Below are 16,472 nucleotides of genomic sequence, written 5' to 3' on the forward strand. Positions count from 1 at the left end.
ATTTCCCGGTACTGGAAACACTCGGAAAAACAAGCACACAAAACCGTGACCCCGGCGGCCCTCCACCCTCCACCTGAAGTTTGGGCAGAGGTCTTTATGAACCCGACCCCTGTGTCGCTGAGAGGGGACAAGCGCAAGTGGAATAAACTAAGTCAGCATTGACCCAGGGCGCCTCGACTTCCCTCCCTGGGCTGGGAGCCACGAAGCCCCTTTACTGAGGGTTCCCCCTTCCTTCCATTTGGAAAGCTGATGAGGCCAAGAGTTTCTCTTAGAGCTGCAGTTTTAGAGGCCGGAAGGACTTGGGCGTCGTGGTCACCGTCACTGGTAACTCCACGCTCCCGGGATACGCACTCTTGGGGACGCCAGGCACTGGCATCCATCCCGGGTCACCGCACCAAAGTTAGAGGGGGGGGGGAGAGGAGCAGGTCACGCCCCTCCCGCGGCCTACGGGCCACCCCTCCAGGGCAGAAAGACACCCTACTCCTATGCTTCTGCACACCAACCCACGACCGACTCAGCCGGGCGGGCCCCTCTTCCCTTCTCCTTGGAGGCGCTGCGGGTCCCAGCGCCCTTGGGGTGGGGCAGTGGCCGGACACGCCCCCTCCGACCCCGCCCGCAGGAGCCTCCGGGAAGCCCGGCCGGGCTCGCTGAGTTCCGGCTCCTGTCGGAAGATAACGCCGGCCTCCTGATTTATGGCCCGGAGGCCCTGCGAGGCGGCGAACGCTGCTGCTTTTAGGCTCGGGGTTTCTTGTAAGGAAACGCGTTTCTTCCCCCGGCTGCATCGGGTTTGGAGCCTCTGAGTCTGTGCCAACCCCATCACCACCCGCACTTGCTTCCCCTCCTCCTCTGGCCAAAGTTTGCCAGTCCCCAGGCTATTACCGATAAGACCGGGCCAAAGGCAGACACGCCAGATTGCTAGGCTGAAAACTGGGCTTTCTCAAATTCATAGTTCTACTCTCCAATTGAAAGCCTGTTAAGGTGCTGCGAGGCTTACGGCCAGTCAGCCGCCATCCTGGTCCCAGGCCACTTAGCGGACCACACACTTGGCAGTACCCTCGACGTACCCAGGGAGTGGGCACTCTTCTGAGGCCCCAAAGATTGAGTTTACGGTGTTTCCTTGCTTTTTTTTTTTTTTTTTTTTTTTATTCACAAGACTGAGATTGTTTAAATGTCATAACTTATATGAAAATAAGCTACATTGAAATAAATTAAACACAACGGAGACGTGCTTCCGACATGGCTCAGATAGCATATACAAGCCCCGGAAAGAAAGCCAGGCAAAGGCAAAGGAGCAGAGCAGGTTCCTAGAGTGCCCGAAAACATCTGCTCTGTGCTCAACTCAAAAAGCCAGAGCAGAAACAAACAAACAGACAGACAGAAAATAAGATTAAGCCCCAGTGTCTGTCCCTGTGTCTCCCGGTTACCTTTGGGCAAGTATGGGAAGGTGGTCGCTGAGGGCGACAGAGGACAGTGGTGGTTTTGACTCGTCTGGACTGTGTGAGGAGAGGAGTTCGGTCCTGCCCCCTTCAAAATACTGCAGCTGAGGGCCAGTCTATACCGATATCTATATACAAAGTAGGGTCATATAATAAATATTTAGTGTATCTTCTGCTGTGGCCCCCTTAGGCCCGTCTAGTGAATATACTCTCAATCTGCTTGGGATGCCCACATCTGGGAGGCGCCTTTGAGTTCCCCTACAAACAGTGGAGCGGCCACGGGTTCCTTCAGGCCTCAGGCCTCTCCACAGGGGCGTCCACCTGGCTGGGCCGTTAGGGTCGGGCCTGCTCCAGCTGCTGATGTTGACTTCGAATGGCGAACCTGCTGACGTGGACAGGGATGGGGACGACGATCTTGGGGTTCCGGGAGGGCTCCCCCGTCTTGGAATTGGCGTTTCCTGCCTTGACACGTTTCCATTTGGCCCGGCGGTTCTGGAACCAGATTTTTACCTGCACCTCGCTGAGTTTGAGGGCGTGGGCGATCTGCGAGCGCTCGGTCAGGGAGAGGTACTTTTTGCAGTGGAATTCTTTCTCCAGCTCCAGCAGTTGCTCGCTGGTGAAGGCAGTCCGCCGCCGCCGGTTCTTGCCCGTGGAGGTGGTGCTGCCCGCTGCAGCGCCGCTCGGCGGGGTCTCCTCCAGCGCGTGGCCGGGGTCTTCTTCCTTGTGAGCAGGCTGGCCAGGCAAATTGTCATCTGAGCTGTAGTCCACATCGCTCTCCAGAGAGAAGCTCTCCTCCTTGCCCTTCGGGTCATCTTCCACCTTTGACTCGTCTTTCCCTTGCCCTCGGACAGCCCCGACTGAAAGCAAAACCAAACGGCGTTTTATTACATTTCCAACACTGTGCCTTCCCTACCCCTTCCCACTCCGGCACCTACCCCCACCCGCAGCAGATTGTCTTTCTACGACATTAACACATTGTGATTTCCTGGCCTTTGAGGAGTGGGGTAGGGGGAGCGTGAGAAAAGCTCAAAGGAGAGGAGGAGGCAGCAGAGGCGAGGCCCTTTGCCCAGAACCATCACTCAAGGGGCTGCCAAGCCTCCCTGCGCGCCCTTCCAGCTCCTAACGGCTTAAGGAGCAGGGTGCTGCTTGGACCTGAGGCCCAGGAGAACATTCCCTTTGTTCCCTCGGGGTCTGGGGCTGTTTGAAGACCAAGGGAGAGTTCATGATCCTTCCTGCCACCATCTGAACCCTGAAATTTAGCGACCCTCAATTTCCCCGCAGGAGTGGGACAGTAGAGTCGCACAGATGCCAAACGGCAGTTTTCTTGAGACATCGTTTGTGCGGCCTTAGGAGAAGTTCCCCACCAGACATTCCCTACGCGCGTGTAACACACACACACACACACACACACACACACACACACACGCGCGCGCGCGCGCGCGGATGGACAGCCTCGCACGAATCTGGTTCTTTTGGATGAGCAGAGAACCCAGTGAAGACATTTAAGTCTGGACTCTCTTAGGGAAAAAAAAAAAAAAAAAGCCCAACAGGCCTCTCTTTAAGATTGCAACACACCAAGGACCCTCAGTCGTCTCTGTGTGTGTTCGGCTTGGAGTGTGTGTGTCTCTGTGTGTGCTCTGTGTGAGGGTTCGGCTTGGACTGGGCCAAACGCACCACAGTCGGAAGCAGGTGGCAGGAGAAGGCTAACCACCTTCCCACCCCAGGATCCTGCGCGCTGCCTGGCTCCGGAAGCCACGCAGGGAGGCTGCGCCGGGCACCGCGGCGACTCCTCCGGGTCTTCCCGCGGGGTCGGGCGGGGGCGCGGCCTCGCCCCCCGGGTCCCGGCGGCGAAGGGGAGCTGGCCCGCCCCCGCTCCCTCCCGTCCCCGCGCGCCTGCTGCGCGCGCCGCCGACTCACCGAGCGACGCCTGCACCGCTTCGGCCGCGGAGAAGGCGAGCAGGGAGCCCTCCTTGGCCAGGAAGGCTTTGCCGTCCTCCGCGTCGGCTTGCAGCGCCTCGGCTTTGTCGAAGTTGCCGCCTCCGGGCAGCGGCTGCGGAGCGAACTTGCGGGCGGCCGCCGCCTCCTGGTGCTGAGGCGACGCGGAGAAGCCGCCGGGCAGCGTGGCCATGAGCGTGGAGGTGAGCGCCATGCCCTGCGCCAGGCTGGAGCAGAAGCCGGTGGGCAGGCTGGGGATCTGGTGGTGAGGGTGCGCGGGCGGCAGCGCGGGCTGCAGGGCGGCCTGGGGCAGCGCGGGCGGCGGCGGCGGCGGCGGCAGCACCACCGGCCGGTAGGGCATGAACATGGGGTAGCCGGTGTAGACGAAGTGACCCGGGCTGGGCTGCGGCGGGCTGCCGATCAGCGAGTCTATGCTGAAGGCCGTGCTGGTCCCCAGCGGGCGCTGCATCATCCTCAGCGACGGCGGGAACGCTGCGCTCATAGACGCGCCCGGGAGAGGCCGGGGACCGACCGCGAGCCCCCGCGCCGCGCCGCCGCCGGGGCACCCTCCGGACGCCGGGAGCACCGCCTGGGGCGCCGGGCCCCGGAGCGCACTGGCCGCCGGCGTTCAGCGCGGGGCCCGCTGCATGCCCGGCCCGCGCGGGGGCAGCCGCCGAGCGCGCTGAGGCCGTGCGCCCGGGACGGAGGGGGCGTCCGCCGCGGCCACAACCCGCCGCCGAGCGACCCGAGGCCCGGGTTCCGGCGCCGCGCGCGGCCGTTCGTCCGTCCCGCAGTCGGTGGTCGCCCGCGGGCCGCCGGGCAGAGCGCGGAGCCGGCGCACTCGTCTCCGGCGGGCGCCGCCAGCACCTTTAAATCGCGCTCCTCTTTCTCATTCACATTTTGCCAGCTGCCCGGGCCGGCTCCCGTCACGTGGGCCCCAGGGCCGCCTCTCATTGGCTGGGCTGGGGAGGCGGGCCTAGAGCAGGCCCCGCCCCCCCGCCCCGGCGGGCCGCGGGCGGGTTGCGGGCGCCACCGTTGGAGCGTGCGGGCCCCGGAGCCGGAGCCCGTGCGCCTGCCCGGCGCGGAGCAAACTTGAGCGGGACCCTCGCCACCTCCCCCACTCACACCCCGGAGCCCCCGGACTCCGCCGAGAGGCGGCTCGGGGCTGGCACCCGCCCCCATGGGCGAGTGTTTCCTCTCCTTCCTGGTCGCCGGAGCCGAACCCTGAGCGATGCTCACCTGAACCGCGGGTGCTTTGGCTGCGCCAGGGGTGCGGCCGCGGCCTCCCGGGCTGCCTTTGGGGTCTTGCCTGGGCGGGTCCGCTCCTCGGTGCGCGTCGGGCTCCTCGGCCCTTGCTCGGCGCTCGGGGCTGCCGGTGGCTCGCGGCGCGGCGGGCGGGCAGGGGGCTGGCTCCCCGTCGCTAGCTCGGCCTCTCTTAGCGATTCCTGCTCGTTTTCCACGACATTCTTAATCGCCGCACCTATTGCTCCCTTTGCCAGCGCGCACCAAAATAACAGCCAGGATAATCATGATAATAAAGCGGGTCCTTCTCCGCTCCATTCAGGGAGGACGGGGGCCGGCGCCGCCTCCGGACTGTCTGAGGGAGACTGTCTGGACGAACGCGTTATGATGTTTGCTCAAATAAAAGCCGCGGTTTGTAAACAGGCGCTCAGTAAGCGCGTTGGCCGCGGAGGGAGCTCTCGCCCGGCCCCGCGTGGACTCCCGGGCACGCGGCCCCTTAGCGGACTGCGGGATGGAGCCGGGCCCCCAGCAGCCCTCCCGCTCTCGGCCATGGTAAACCCGGGAAGCGGGGGTCAGGGCAGCGGCGGGACTGCGGCCGAGGCCCAGTGGGCGTTTTGGATCCTCTTGGGTTGAAACAAACTTTCAGTCCCTTTACGCTGAGTGGCTCCCTGGCCAGGGTAGACCCCGCCAGGCGCGCGCCCGGCTTCCCAGAGTCCCGGCCTGGGCTTCACCCGCCCTGCTCTGGGCGTCCTTCCGGAGCTGCTGGCGAGCCGGGCCCGGGAGCAGAGGGGTGCATTGTTCCGCGGGCCGCTGCAGCCCCGTCCGGCCCGGGCGCCGGCGGTTGGGGAGCTGCCACGGCCGGACCTGGGTCGTGTATCACAAGCACATTTAATTGGGAGATAAAGATAAATCGATCTTTATGAACCGATCGACCCTATTCTTTGAAGCTCTTCTTTCACGCTCTTCCTCTGTCTCTTGCTCTCACCCCAAGGCCCCCGAGGGACGTCTCAATCCTAGACCATCTCCTCTGGCCAAGAGTTTGGCCCGAGAGCAACTGCCCGTGCCGAGAGGTAAGCGGGAGGAGGAGGCGTCCTTCGCGTCCCTCGGCCAGGAGGAAACTCGCGGGCCGGGCTGCCAGCCGCCTCCTCCCCCACCGGGTCCCCTCCCCTCCCCTCCATCACCCGGACAAAGACATCTCCAGTGCCTTCCCCACTCCGGCCGCAGTAATAGATGGCGGCTTGAAAGGAATTCATTAGGGCACTGCCTGTGCCGCGTCTCCGCACTTCACGCCCGGACCTCGACATGACTTAGGTAGTGTGGAGGGAATTAATTCCCTCCGGAGCACACGGGAAGGAGGTGCCCTGGGCTCTCCGAGCTGTAGCCCCAGCTTGCCCACAAAAGAAGATAATCGAGGCCCAAGGCGAGAGGCTGGCTTCTTCATGAGCATAAAATAAACACTCCCTCTTACTATGAGGTCTTTACAGTGACAGTCTCCGGTGCCGTTACCTTGTTAGTCACACACACACACACACACACACACACACACACACACACACACCTTCCAGAATAACTGCTTCCTCGGTTTACTTGGCTACAGCGGGGACCCTCGGCTCGCCTCTGGGGCGCTTGTGGAAGAACTCACTTTACCTGGCCCCTCTGCCTTCCATTTTGCTCTTTCGCTGTAAAAATATCGTTGTACAGACTCCTGTCGCTTGATTAGGCCCAGAGCCAGCGAGCGACAGGCATTCCTTTGACCGATTTGGCGATTCCCCACTGAAAGTTCAGCAACAAGGTTGAAGTCCCTTGAATTACAACCACACTTGAAGTAATTTGCTGCCATATTATTTGTGTCCATAAATTGCCACTCACGGTATTGACTGCGGGGCTTATAGTGCTAATCTTTTATTAGTGAGCTCAGATAATTTTCCATCAATACGAATTTTATTTACCAGTGTGCTTTTCCCGACTGCTCTGCGGTAGTATTTTTCTCATCTAACGCTTAACTGCTCGGAAGATAACTGTTTGCATCACAAAAGGCCCCTCGTGTTTTGGCCTGATTAAGGAGATGCACCCCGAGACCCCTCAGCTCTGCGAGTCTGGGGGCTGCAGAGGGGGAGAGCCTGGGGGTCCGCAGAGGGGGAGAGCCTGGGGGTCCGGTCGGGGTGAAGAGATCGACGCTCAGGGAGCGAGCACGCGGATCTGTCCTCCGAATTCCCACCTGCGTAGCCCGGAGCTGCTCGGGGCGGCGGAGCCCTGCGGGGCCGGACCGGGCCGGCTGCGCGGGAAAACCCGCCGGCGCAGATCCCGGCCTCCGCGCCCAGAGCCCCGCCCCCTCCAATTAGGAAAAGGCTGGGCGCCCGGGGGCCAGGCTGGGCCCCCCAACTCCGCTCAGCTTCCGCGAACTTCTTCTCGGATGGAGCTGGTCCAGCCCGGGAGGTTTTTTACTGCTGCCAAGCGAGTGTCAGGATCGGATTAAGCCACTTACAGAGCGGCTTAGACGCTCAATAAAAGTGATGGTAATTAAGTTGGCTCCACGCTTGTGGGCTGTCCCGGTCGGCCTCTGCACACAGGTGTGTGAAAGCCGAGCACAGGCTACGAACCGCGCGAGTGATGAATATTCATACTACCTCCAGGTGGAAGGGTCGCGCGGCTTCCAGGAGCAGCGAGGGCGCTCCGCTCTCCCGGGAGGCCGTGGGGGAACCAGCAGGCCTCGCCTAGGAGAGGCCATCCCGCCAGCAGCCCAGACCCCAGCCTCAGGCTGGCTTCTCTGGCAACCGTGTTATTTTTATTTAGAGGGATTTTGAGTGGCCTGGTGCTCCCGTTTTTGCTGCGGTGCTCGCTCCTGGCCATAGTTGGGAAGGAACTTGGGGTGGGTTTCATTTAGGGATGGGGCAATTGGGATCCACACACAGCTAACCTAGAATGGAGCTTCCCGAGCCCAAGACGTACGTACAAAGGGGCACTTGTGTAAAATTCCCCATCAGACACACCAATTTGCAAGTAGCAGAAAGCATTGAAGCCTCATCTTTTTAAACTATTTTATTCAGCTTTTTTTTTTTTTTTTTTTTTTTTTTTAAATCTGAAAGCCCAAAATAGACTCCATGTGGTTCTAAGTGAAGTCAGCCCTTGGCTGGCTTTGAAATGGCTCCTGCAATTATGTAAAAGAGCCATTCACCAACAGGACGGAATTAAAAGGGATCTTGCCCGCTTCCCTTTCACCGCCAACCTCTCATGTTTGGCTTTTCAAAGCGCTTCCAACACGATGTCTTTCTCCAGGACAAAAGGCAGAACAAAAAAAGTCCCCAAACTTGTAAATTGAACGTCAAGGGAACTTTAAACAATTTAAAGCCCATAAATAATGATAAAGGGGACCTGGCAAAAAAGGCAAGCCCATTCAATTAATAGAGTTTCCCAAGCAAAGATCAAGTGGTGTATAAAATAAAAGTCTTTGCTTTCTTTATTCAGCTCCTTGACCATGCAGAAAGCAGGACAGGGGGTTTTCTAAAGTGCCCGAAGAAGAAACACTTCCCGGGACAGTGTGTGCTGCGACATTCTTATGTAGAAACTTTTTTTTTTTTTTTGTCTCCCATCCTCAAAGTAGCTGAAACAAAACCACGTCGGTCCAGAAGTGTGAAGAGGGAGAGGCTTTTATTTTCCCAGTTTTTTTTTTTTTTTTCCTCTGGGAGCCGTAAAAATGTGGTCTGGAAGGCTGGGAACTGTGACCTTCACACCTGTGCGGGGAGGGACAGGCCGGGCGAGCCGTGGCGGCGCAGCGCTCCAGCCCTCCTGGGACCCGCCGACCCACCGCGGCTTCTGGGCGATCTCGCGCTGCGTTACCGCGCGCCCGGCTGCAGCAGTGGGGTGGACGATGCCCCGGCCCCGGCTGGGAATCCATAGCTTCCCTGCACTCCTAGCGTCTGAATTTCCTTGGTGGAGATCCCGGAGTACGAGGACTTAAAGGGGGGTTCCGGTCCTTCTCCCCTGGGCTCCTAAAGCTCACAGCGTTGGTCCTAGCGTCCGGGAGGCCGGCTTACTGCCCGTCTCCCGGGAAGCACTCAGCTCGCCAAGGGGCATGGTGGAGGCGAATGTTCTATTGCTCCCCACCCCCTAACCCCCGCGACTCTTGGCCAAAGACAAGGCAGCACTATGCAAAGGCCTGTCTTTAGGGCTGAAGTTAAGTGGGTGTAGGCCTTCCGGGGAGCCCGCAAAGGGCAGAGGACGCTTGGGAGGCTCAGGCGCGCGCGGGGGGAGGGGGGCTCTTCTCACCTGGCTTTATCTCCCATCTGCTCCCTTGGCCCCACCTTTCGGGACTTCAAACAGCCCCCACCAGCCACCCGGAGCCAGGCTTTCATCTCTCGCACAGCAGGCATTGTTTGCAGAACTTCACAGAGATGCTAATCCCGGGCCTAGCGAAGGGCAGCCTTGAAGCACAGAGGGCACCAAGGGGTGAAAGGGTGCTCAGCCTGGGCTAGGGTCCTTGGGGATCACCCTGTGAAGCTGGGGGTCTGCTCTGGTAGGCGCCAAGATCATAGTGCTGGACTTGAGCTGGACACAGCTGGTGTCCTGAAGGCTCAAGGAAGAAGTGAAAGGTCCGGCTAGCGAGATCCTAGCTCTCTAGAGGAGACCTGGAAAACTAACTCTGCGGTGGAGGGCCAGCCAAGGACCTAGTATTCCTCTCTCTGCCTGAAGTCTGAGGGCCCTCCCCCACAAGCCAGAGGTTTCCAGGACACCCTCCCACTTTATCCCCTACCCCTAGCAAGCGTGTCTTGCCCCCCACAATATTATTTGGAAACCTTTTGCAAGAAGGCACTGGATCCACAGTTGTGATATCAGGAGCACCGACCCTGGAACTTCTGCAGTCACTGTAACAGCCATTGCTGTCACCAGGAGCTCTGTCTCTCCCTGTCCCTGAGCAATACTTCAAATCAAGGGTAGCGTACCCCGCTGGTTATTGCCCCCGTGGATGAGAAAGTCTGGCTAGGCAGGGACACGATGTTGGTATGGACAGAATGGAGAGAGGCTGACGAGGTGGAAGGGAGAGATGGACTGGCCTCTAAGCAATGCTCCTAGCCAATGCCTTGGGTGGACTTCCAGAGAAACGCTGGCTCTAGAAAACTCTACATCTGGCAGGTCTGACACTGACCCAAATAGGCCCAGTGACCACAGTCTAGTGAAGTCCCAAAGGACAGTTGTCACTTCAGCCCGCTGCTCAGAGAAGCCAGACCTGAGATCCCAGCACTCAGGAGAGGCAGAGGCAGGAGAGTCGCAGAAAAAATTAAAAACCAAACAAGGAAAGACAAATGAAGCTTCCGAGAGAACCTGTCACCCTAGGTGATGGCCTTTTCCAAGAGGGTAAGAGGGGAGTGAGTGCTAACGAGGGGAGTGGCCATAACATGATTAATATAATCGGGATCATGATGTAGAGGAATACTATGCCTACAGCTGAGCATCCACTTTGAAGAACCAGGAGATGCATTCTTGCTACCTTTAAGACCATGCTTCTCTATGATGGAAGCATCTAGGACAGATCTATATACTCTTGTAGGTGCCTCTCAAGAGATCCAGAATTGGTGCCAGCAACAAACAGTGAGGTTAGTGGCTAGTTCAAGAACCTGTCCACAGTTTCCTTCATATTCTTGGACCCCTCATGTGGTCCTGCTTCCAAAGGCAGGTGAAGACTATGGTTTCTGAAGGGTCAAGCCACACCCTTCAGTGAGGGAGGCCACAGCTGTGGAGGGCTGAGACTGTAAAAGCTGTCACTGGCTGGAGCAGGTGGAGCTTGGCATGCAGGAAACCCAGGCTCCTGTTCTGGGGTCTGAAATTGCTCCAACCTTCCCTTTGCTGGTGATGGCAGAAATCACCAGGCTGGGTGACTTCCCTGATTTAGAAGCACAGAGGCTTTGAGTTTCCTCTGGTTGAACAAATGCAGAGGGCTCCATCTTCCTGAGGCCACTGCAAGCCATCCCATGGCCATGGGGTGTGGTCCCAGTTCCCAGATGAAAGGGTTAAAAGAAGCCAAAATGAGACCAGAGTCCAGATCCTATCATCCCAGAGATTGATCAGCTCGGGCTGCAGAGCAAATAAAAAGTGGAGGGGACGAGGAGGGACTGCTTTTGTCACAGCCAGAAGAAGGCAGACGACTTCACAACAGGTTCCCTCACATGCTCATTCCCAAGAGCACCTGTGGGTTAGTAAGAAAATGAAACTCATGTGCCTGGGTCTCTCTCTCTCTCTCCCTCTCTCTCTCTCCCCCCTCGTGTGTGTGTGTGTGTGTGTATTTAGTCTATACCAGGTCTTAAGAACACACCACATGGACATTATTTATGTGGGCTGCGTCATTCCACCCCCAGCATCTTTACAGCCTGCACCTGGACACCGAGGCCGGCCACATTCTAAATGCTGAACTGTTACATGCAGGGCACATAGCTCCCTCCTGGGGGCAGTGGGGGTGCTGGAGGCCTCGGCTAAGCAGACCCAGCAGAATGGGAGTTCTTAGCAAGGTCGACTCAGAGTCTGGCAGGGATGAGGAGCTTCATATGGGTCTCTCGAAGCCCCTGTTCCCTAGTCTCCTTCCCCTCCTCTTGGGCCAAGGGGCAAAACGAGTCTTGGCTGGGAAATGAATCAGAGCCAGAAGCAAAGCAGCTGTGTCTGTCCACACAAACCTTCTGTCTCTGGAAGGCTGAGACAAGGAAGTGAAGGTGCAGTCACTGGCCCCTTGCTCAGAAAACAATGGTGACCGGCTACTCCGTTACCAAATTTGACCAATCTTAGAGGCTTTTCCCTCCCTTCTTGTTCCCTTCGCCCCCCCTTTTTAATTTATTTTATTTTTTGGGTCTGAGTGTTTTAGAATTGGTTTCTGTGGTATCTTGACTATTATTATAACAGTCCCCTCCCCAAGTTTCCCCAAGAACCCTTTAGGCCACTAACAAAGCACACCAAGGAATAATCAGAAACCTTAAGATGTAAAAGCATTAAATTCAGCTTCACACACACACAAACACCAAACAGACTTACTTCAGTTATTGTAAAACCATTTGGACATTATAGATAGTTTCACAGAGTGAGCGGAACAATCTATACACGTCGATTGTACAAATCTGTATTTTATTTATATTTATATTCTAGTTTATTTGTATATTGTTCATTTATATTTTATTTATAATTAATGAATACTTAATTAATTTATTTATATTTTATTTATCTATATTTTATTTCTATTGCAGGCTACTCTGCCTGCAAGGACATCTGTGCCCCTAGAGTGTGCCTGGCATCCTCAGAGTGCAGAAGAAGGTGTCCCATCACAGGAAACGGGAGTGACCTGCCCTACAGGTGCTGGGAATGCAACCTGAGCCCTCTGCAAGAGCCGTCAATGTTCTCAACTGGTGAGCAGTCTCTCTTGCCCCATCGGACATCTTAATCTCAATCATCTTGAGGTTATTTCATATCTATAAGCAGAACACAGATATATACTGTAGATTTTAGTGAATTAATGCGAGGGTAGGAAGGGAGCAGTTACTTTTACTTTATTTAGGTAGTTTGGGTGTGGAGGTTAACGACACTTTGGGAATTGGTTTTCTCCCTGTTGGGTTCGGGAATCGAACTCAGCTCACCTGTCTTGGCTGCAAACACTACAGCCACCTTAAAGGTTCAGCAAGCAGTTTTATTCAGGGCTTCGCGGTGTCTTAAGCATTTCATGGGGGACCACTGACCACGCAGAGCGCTCCCTGTGGGCTACATATGTAATGGCATGTGCTCTAGAGCAGTTGGGATTTTGTGGTTCCAGGAAGCCAAAGGACCCTGGACTCTTCTCCGGGGACCACAAAGGGAGAGGCGTTGGTTTTACCTAAGTCTACGGTTGGACCAAAAAAAAAAAAAAAAAAAAAAGTCTCAACTTCTGTGATGCACGAAGCGTAAGACACTCCAGATTTCGGCTGTGCTGGCAGAAACCGCACTGACTTCCCGTAAATTCCGCGCGGGGGTCCTAGAAGCAGGTGGGTAGGCCAGTGTGGCCGTCTGGGCCCGTGCGTCACGGGTGGCCCGCTGACCTCACACGCTCTGAGGCTCCATCTGCAGAATGGGCCGGATTCCAGCTCGCGCCCTCACCGGCCGCCCGACTGAGGCCCTGAACCCCATAACCGCTGCAGGTGCTGGGTCGCCGTCGTCGTCCGTCTCGCGTGGGCCGGGGTCTGTCACAGTGGCTGCGGGTGGCGCAGCCGACGGGGCCCCGCGCCAGGCCGGGGTCTGCGGAACGCTGGGTTCTCAAGGAGGGTCTCAGGCCCCCGTCGGTCGGGGCCTCCCGAGGGGCGCCGGGGACCGGCACAGCCCCGACGCTCCGCCCCTGGGCGGGCACCGGGCGCTTCCCCGCCCCGGGAGCGGCCCCTGCTGTCGGCTCCTGTCGCCAAGCCAGCGTCCCTCCCGCGGGGCGGCCTCGGCGTCCCCCGGGCCTGAAAGCCCTTAGGCCGCGGCAGCTCGGACGCAGCCCTCCTCGGGCGAGCGGCTGCGCGCCCCGTGCGCCCCGGACGTCCGCCGTGCCCCACGCTGTCCTCCTCTCGCTGCCCTCGCGGGGAGGAGGACGGGGGGGGGACAGGGGAGGGACCAGGTGACCTGCCCTCCCGGCCCCAGCTGTGCGGCGGCCACGTGACCCTGGCTCGCTGGCGCCCCCGCCTGCCCGCCGGGGATCAGCCCGCGGGAGCCCGAGCGGCGAGCCTCCCCCGCCCCCGCCAGGCCCCCGGGGCGCGGCGCTCGCTCTCCCAACCGCTCAGGCTGCACTTGCACCCCGACCTTCACCCCTGCCCTCCTCCCCGGCCCTTCTCCCTCCTCCTCTCTTTCTGTTTTGGAGGGAGCAAACAGCACAGTTTTAATGCGCCTCAATTATCTCGTTTACACGACGTAAAATGTTTCTCTTTAACTCATTTCAATCTAGTAAATATGCTTCAGCAAGTAGCTAATTTTTCAGGGATGGCTTTGCCTCGCTATTTGCATATAAAGCGCTTTGGGACCTAGTCTGTTGGGGGGGTGTTTGTAGCTAGCGGCAGGGCCCTCCTCCTCCAGGTAGGGCACCTGGGTTTGGCTTCGAGGCGGCACGTCGCCTGGCCGGGGAGGCCGCGGGGGGAAGCAGCCCCCCTCCCCTCCCCCAGCGAGGCCTCGGGCCCCGGCCCGCAGCATCCCGAGGGGAGGGCGCCTCCCCCACAGGGTGCCGCGAGGCGAGGGAGGGTCGGGGACACATTCATCCTCAAGTGCGTTTATTAAATCGCATCTGGAGATGGATGGACGCGGACAGCAGAGAGGAAATCACAGGGCGCAGTCGAGCAATCTTCTGGCTTTAAATTCCGAATAAAAGTCTGGAAGATTCCCGGGTCAGAGGGGCACCGTCTCATTAAAACCACCCTCGTCCCGAAACTGCAATGCAGGCATTAAAGTGCAGTATTTTTCAATTAGAGCTGACGAATTCAATCAAAATTCCATAGATTAGGATGAAATGAGGCATGGGTCATTTACAGGGGAATTTAATTGCCGAGCCATTAGACAAATAGTATATTTGCCATTCCCGCGTTATTCATCATTCTCGACATCAATACCGGGGCCGCGTCTCCCCGGCCCGCGGCCGCGCGGCGACGGCCGTAAACACTCCCTTCGCCGCAGCTTCTGATTATGTCTGATTTCACTCGGGGCCGCGGGGAATTAGCGACGTTCGCGCAATCAAGTTCAGCGGGACTTGGCCTGGCTCCTGGGTTCGGGTGGCTGCGCCGCTCTCCGGCGCCCGGCTCGCCGTCCCCGCGAGCCCCGCGGCCTTTTGTCTTCCGACGCCCGGTTCGCGAGGCCCCGGCCGGCCCGGCACCCTGCCCCAGGCCGGGCGCGAGGGCGGCCCGAGCGCTCCCCGCGTGCGAGCGGGCGGGCCCGGCTCCGGCCTCAGCCCGCGCCGCGGGGAGCCGCTGGGGCCCCGGCGCTGGGGACCCCGCCCCACCCCGCAGCTCGGCGTCTCCATTCCCGGGGCCCGGTGGAGGCGGGACCCGGCCGAGCCCTTCGCTGCGCCCATTAGCAAACCCGGGAGACAAAGGGGAAGGCTCCTCAGCGACCAGAGCGGCGCAAGACATCCCTTCCAGCGCAGTTGAAAAATAATAGCTTAATATTAACGGCTTCTCGTAAAAATATACTTCCACAGAGATACAGTTCCAAGAGGAAAAACCCTCATTTTCGCCTCGTGTTTTGTGCTCGTCGCTGCTAGCTGCCTCAGTAATTTAATTGGAATGGAACGTGAGGAACGTGTCGTTTTTGAGGAACTTACGCTTCACTTCCTAGAAACCTCATCGTGTTAACTAGAAGCCTACTGTGTTCTGTTTAGAGGCCGTAATCACATTTTTATGTGTCTGTATTACTCGTTAATGTGACCTCCTGTCTTTGGCAGATTAAAACAAATGTTCTCTTCATAACTGCAGCAAACGCCGGTTTGCATCAGAGACACGGAAACCCTGTTCTCCAGACTCACCAACTTTCCCTCAGAGCAGGGGAAGAGAAAACCTGAAGAAGGAAAAAAAGAAAAAAAAAAGCGCCTACCAAATGAATAATTACACAGCAAATTAAAACCCTGCATTAAGCGCGCTCAACAGCAATCCTGCGTTCTCAATTCTGTTTACTGCTTACAAATTGCATTACAAAGGAATCTACTCTTTTTATTGGAGTGATTAAGCAAAGAGTCCTAGGACTGCAGAAACACGATTCTGGGAGATGAGATGGAGGCTGCAAGCCCAGCCGCTTAGGCAATGGTGAATGTATAATGTTGTTAAGGCGCACGTTTAACACACAAATGAGGATCGGGCCGTCGTTATGGCACCATAAAAAAGTCAGCTGAAAATCATAATAATTTACAAACACCTCGCCTATACAACGGGTACATTTAATACAAAGGAAGCAAGCTAGTTCGCAATATTTTAATTACTAATTTTTTATCACATCTCCCAGTTCCGTGGGGTACTTTATGGAGCTGTCGTTTTTCCGTGCTCTCCTCCCGTTAGCAAGTGGGCTGAAACCCGTGTGTTTTCTTCCTGTCGCCACTGTGGGCGGAGCAGGCCAGAGGGCCAGGGTGGGAGAGTTTGGTAATGGCGCCACCTGCAGGGCCCTAGGAGAAGGACGCTCCCCACGTCTGCAATCCTTCCCCGGACGCTGGGCATACTTGAGGTTTATCTTAGCAAGTCCACCAAAATAATTGAATAGTTTCGCTATCGTAGAAAGAGCGGAACATTCAAGACAAATCCCAGAGTTTTCAGAATATTTTGGTCCTGCTAAACAGTGCTTAAGTTCTGGCACTAAGATGGAGTGTTGGCTAGATTGGAAAGGCTTGTAACTTTGCAGCTACACAGAGAAGATTTTCCTAAAGGAATAATTTATCTTTTAGAAACATTTGATTTATTTTTAATTATGCCTAAGTGTGGGTGTCATGAGTACCAATGCCCCTGGATGTCCAGAAGAGAGCCTGGGGTCTTTTGGAGTTATAGGCAGCTATGAACCACCAGACAAGTTCTGGGGACTGAACTTGGGTCCTTTGCAAGAGCAGTGTGTGCTTAACCACTGAGTCATCCCTCTGCCCCTTAATTTATCTTGGAAACAATGGGATAAAAGAGGCAAAATTCACCAGATGTGGTGGTGCATGCCTTCAATCCCAGCACCGGGGAGGCAGAGACAAGCGGAACTCTTGGAGTTCCAGGCCAGCCTAGTCTACAAAGCAAGTCTGGAACAGCCAAGGCTACACAGAGAAACCCTGTCTCGAAATACAAACAAACAATAAACAAAAAGAGGCAATTTTCCTGGCCTATTACGTGGTCTTGGGGAAGACTTTAAGAGACAAAGAACATTTAGCATTCC

The 16,472-nt window shown here is 57.1% G+C and overlaps 1 protein-coding gene across 1 annotated transcript; it reads right to left on the reverse strand.

Moving 5' to 3' along the window:
- Positions 1 to 1,132: 1,132 nt before the first annotated feature.
- Positions 1,133 to 4,252, reverse strand: Gbx2 (gastrulation brain homeobox 2). The gene is made up of 2 exons (XM_021650407.2): positions 3,354 to 4,252; positions 1,133 to 2,293 (listed from the first exon to the last, which is right to left on the reverse strand). Exons 1-2 carry the CDS (start codon positions 3,871 to 3,873, stop codon positions 1,770 to 1,772), a joined length of 1,044 nt encoding a protein of 347 aa, XP_021506082.1. The 5' UTR covers positions 3,874 to 4,252; the 3' UTR covers positions 1,133 to 1,769.
- Positions 4,253 to 16,472: the final 12,220 nt, after the last annotated feature.

Source organism: Meriones unguiculatus, chromosome 15, assembly GCF_030254825.1.
Source record: "Meriones unguiculatus strain TT.TT164.6M chromosome 15, Bangor_MerUng_6.1, whole genome shotgun sequence".
Lineage (NCBI taxonomy): Eukaryota > Metazoa > Chordata > Mammalia > Rodentia > Muridae > Meriones > Meriones unguiculatus.

Bases quoted from the DNA above. Each gene is read 5' to 3' on its own strand.
- Gbx2 (XM_021650407.2), bottom strand. From the start codon at position 3,873: ATGAGCGCAGCGTTCCCGCCGTCGCTGAGGATGATGCAGCGCCCGCTG. The intron at 2,294-3,353 runs GTGAGTCGGCGG...TTTTGCTTTCAG, and splicing joins AGCGGTGCAGGCGTCGCTCG to TCGGGGCTGTCCGAGGGCAA.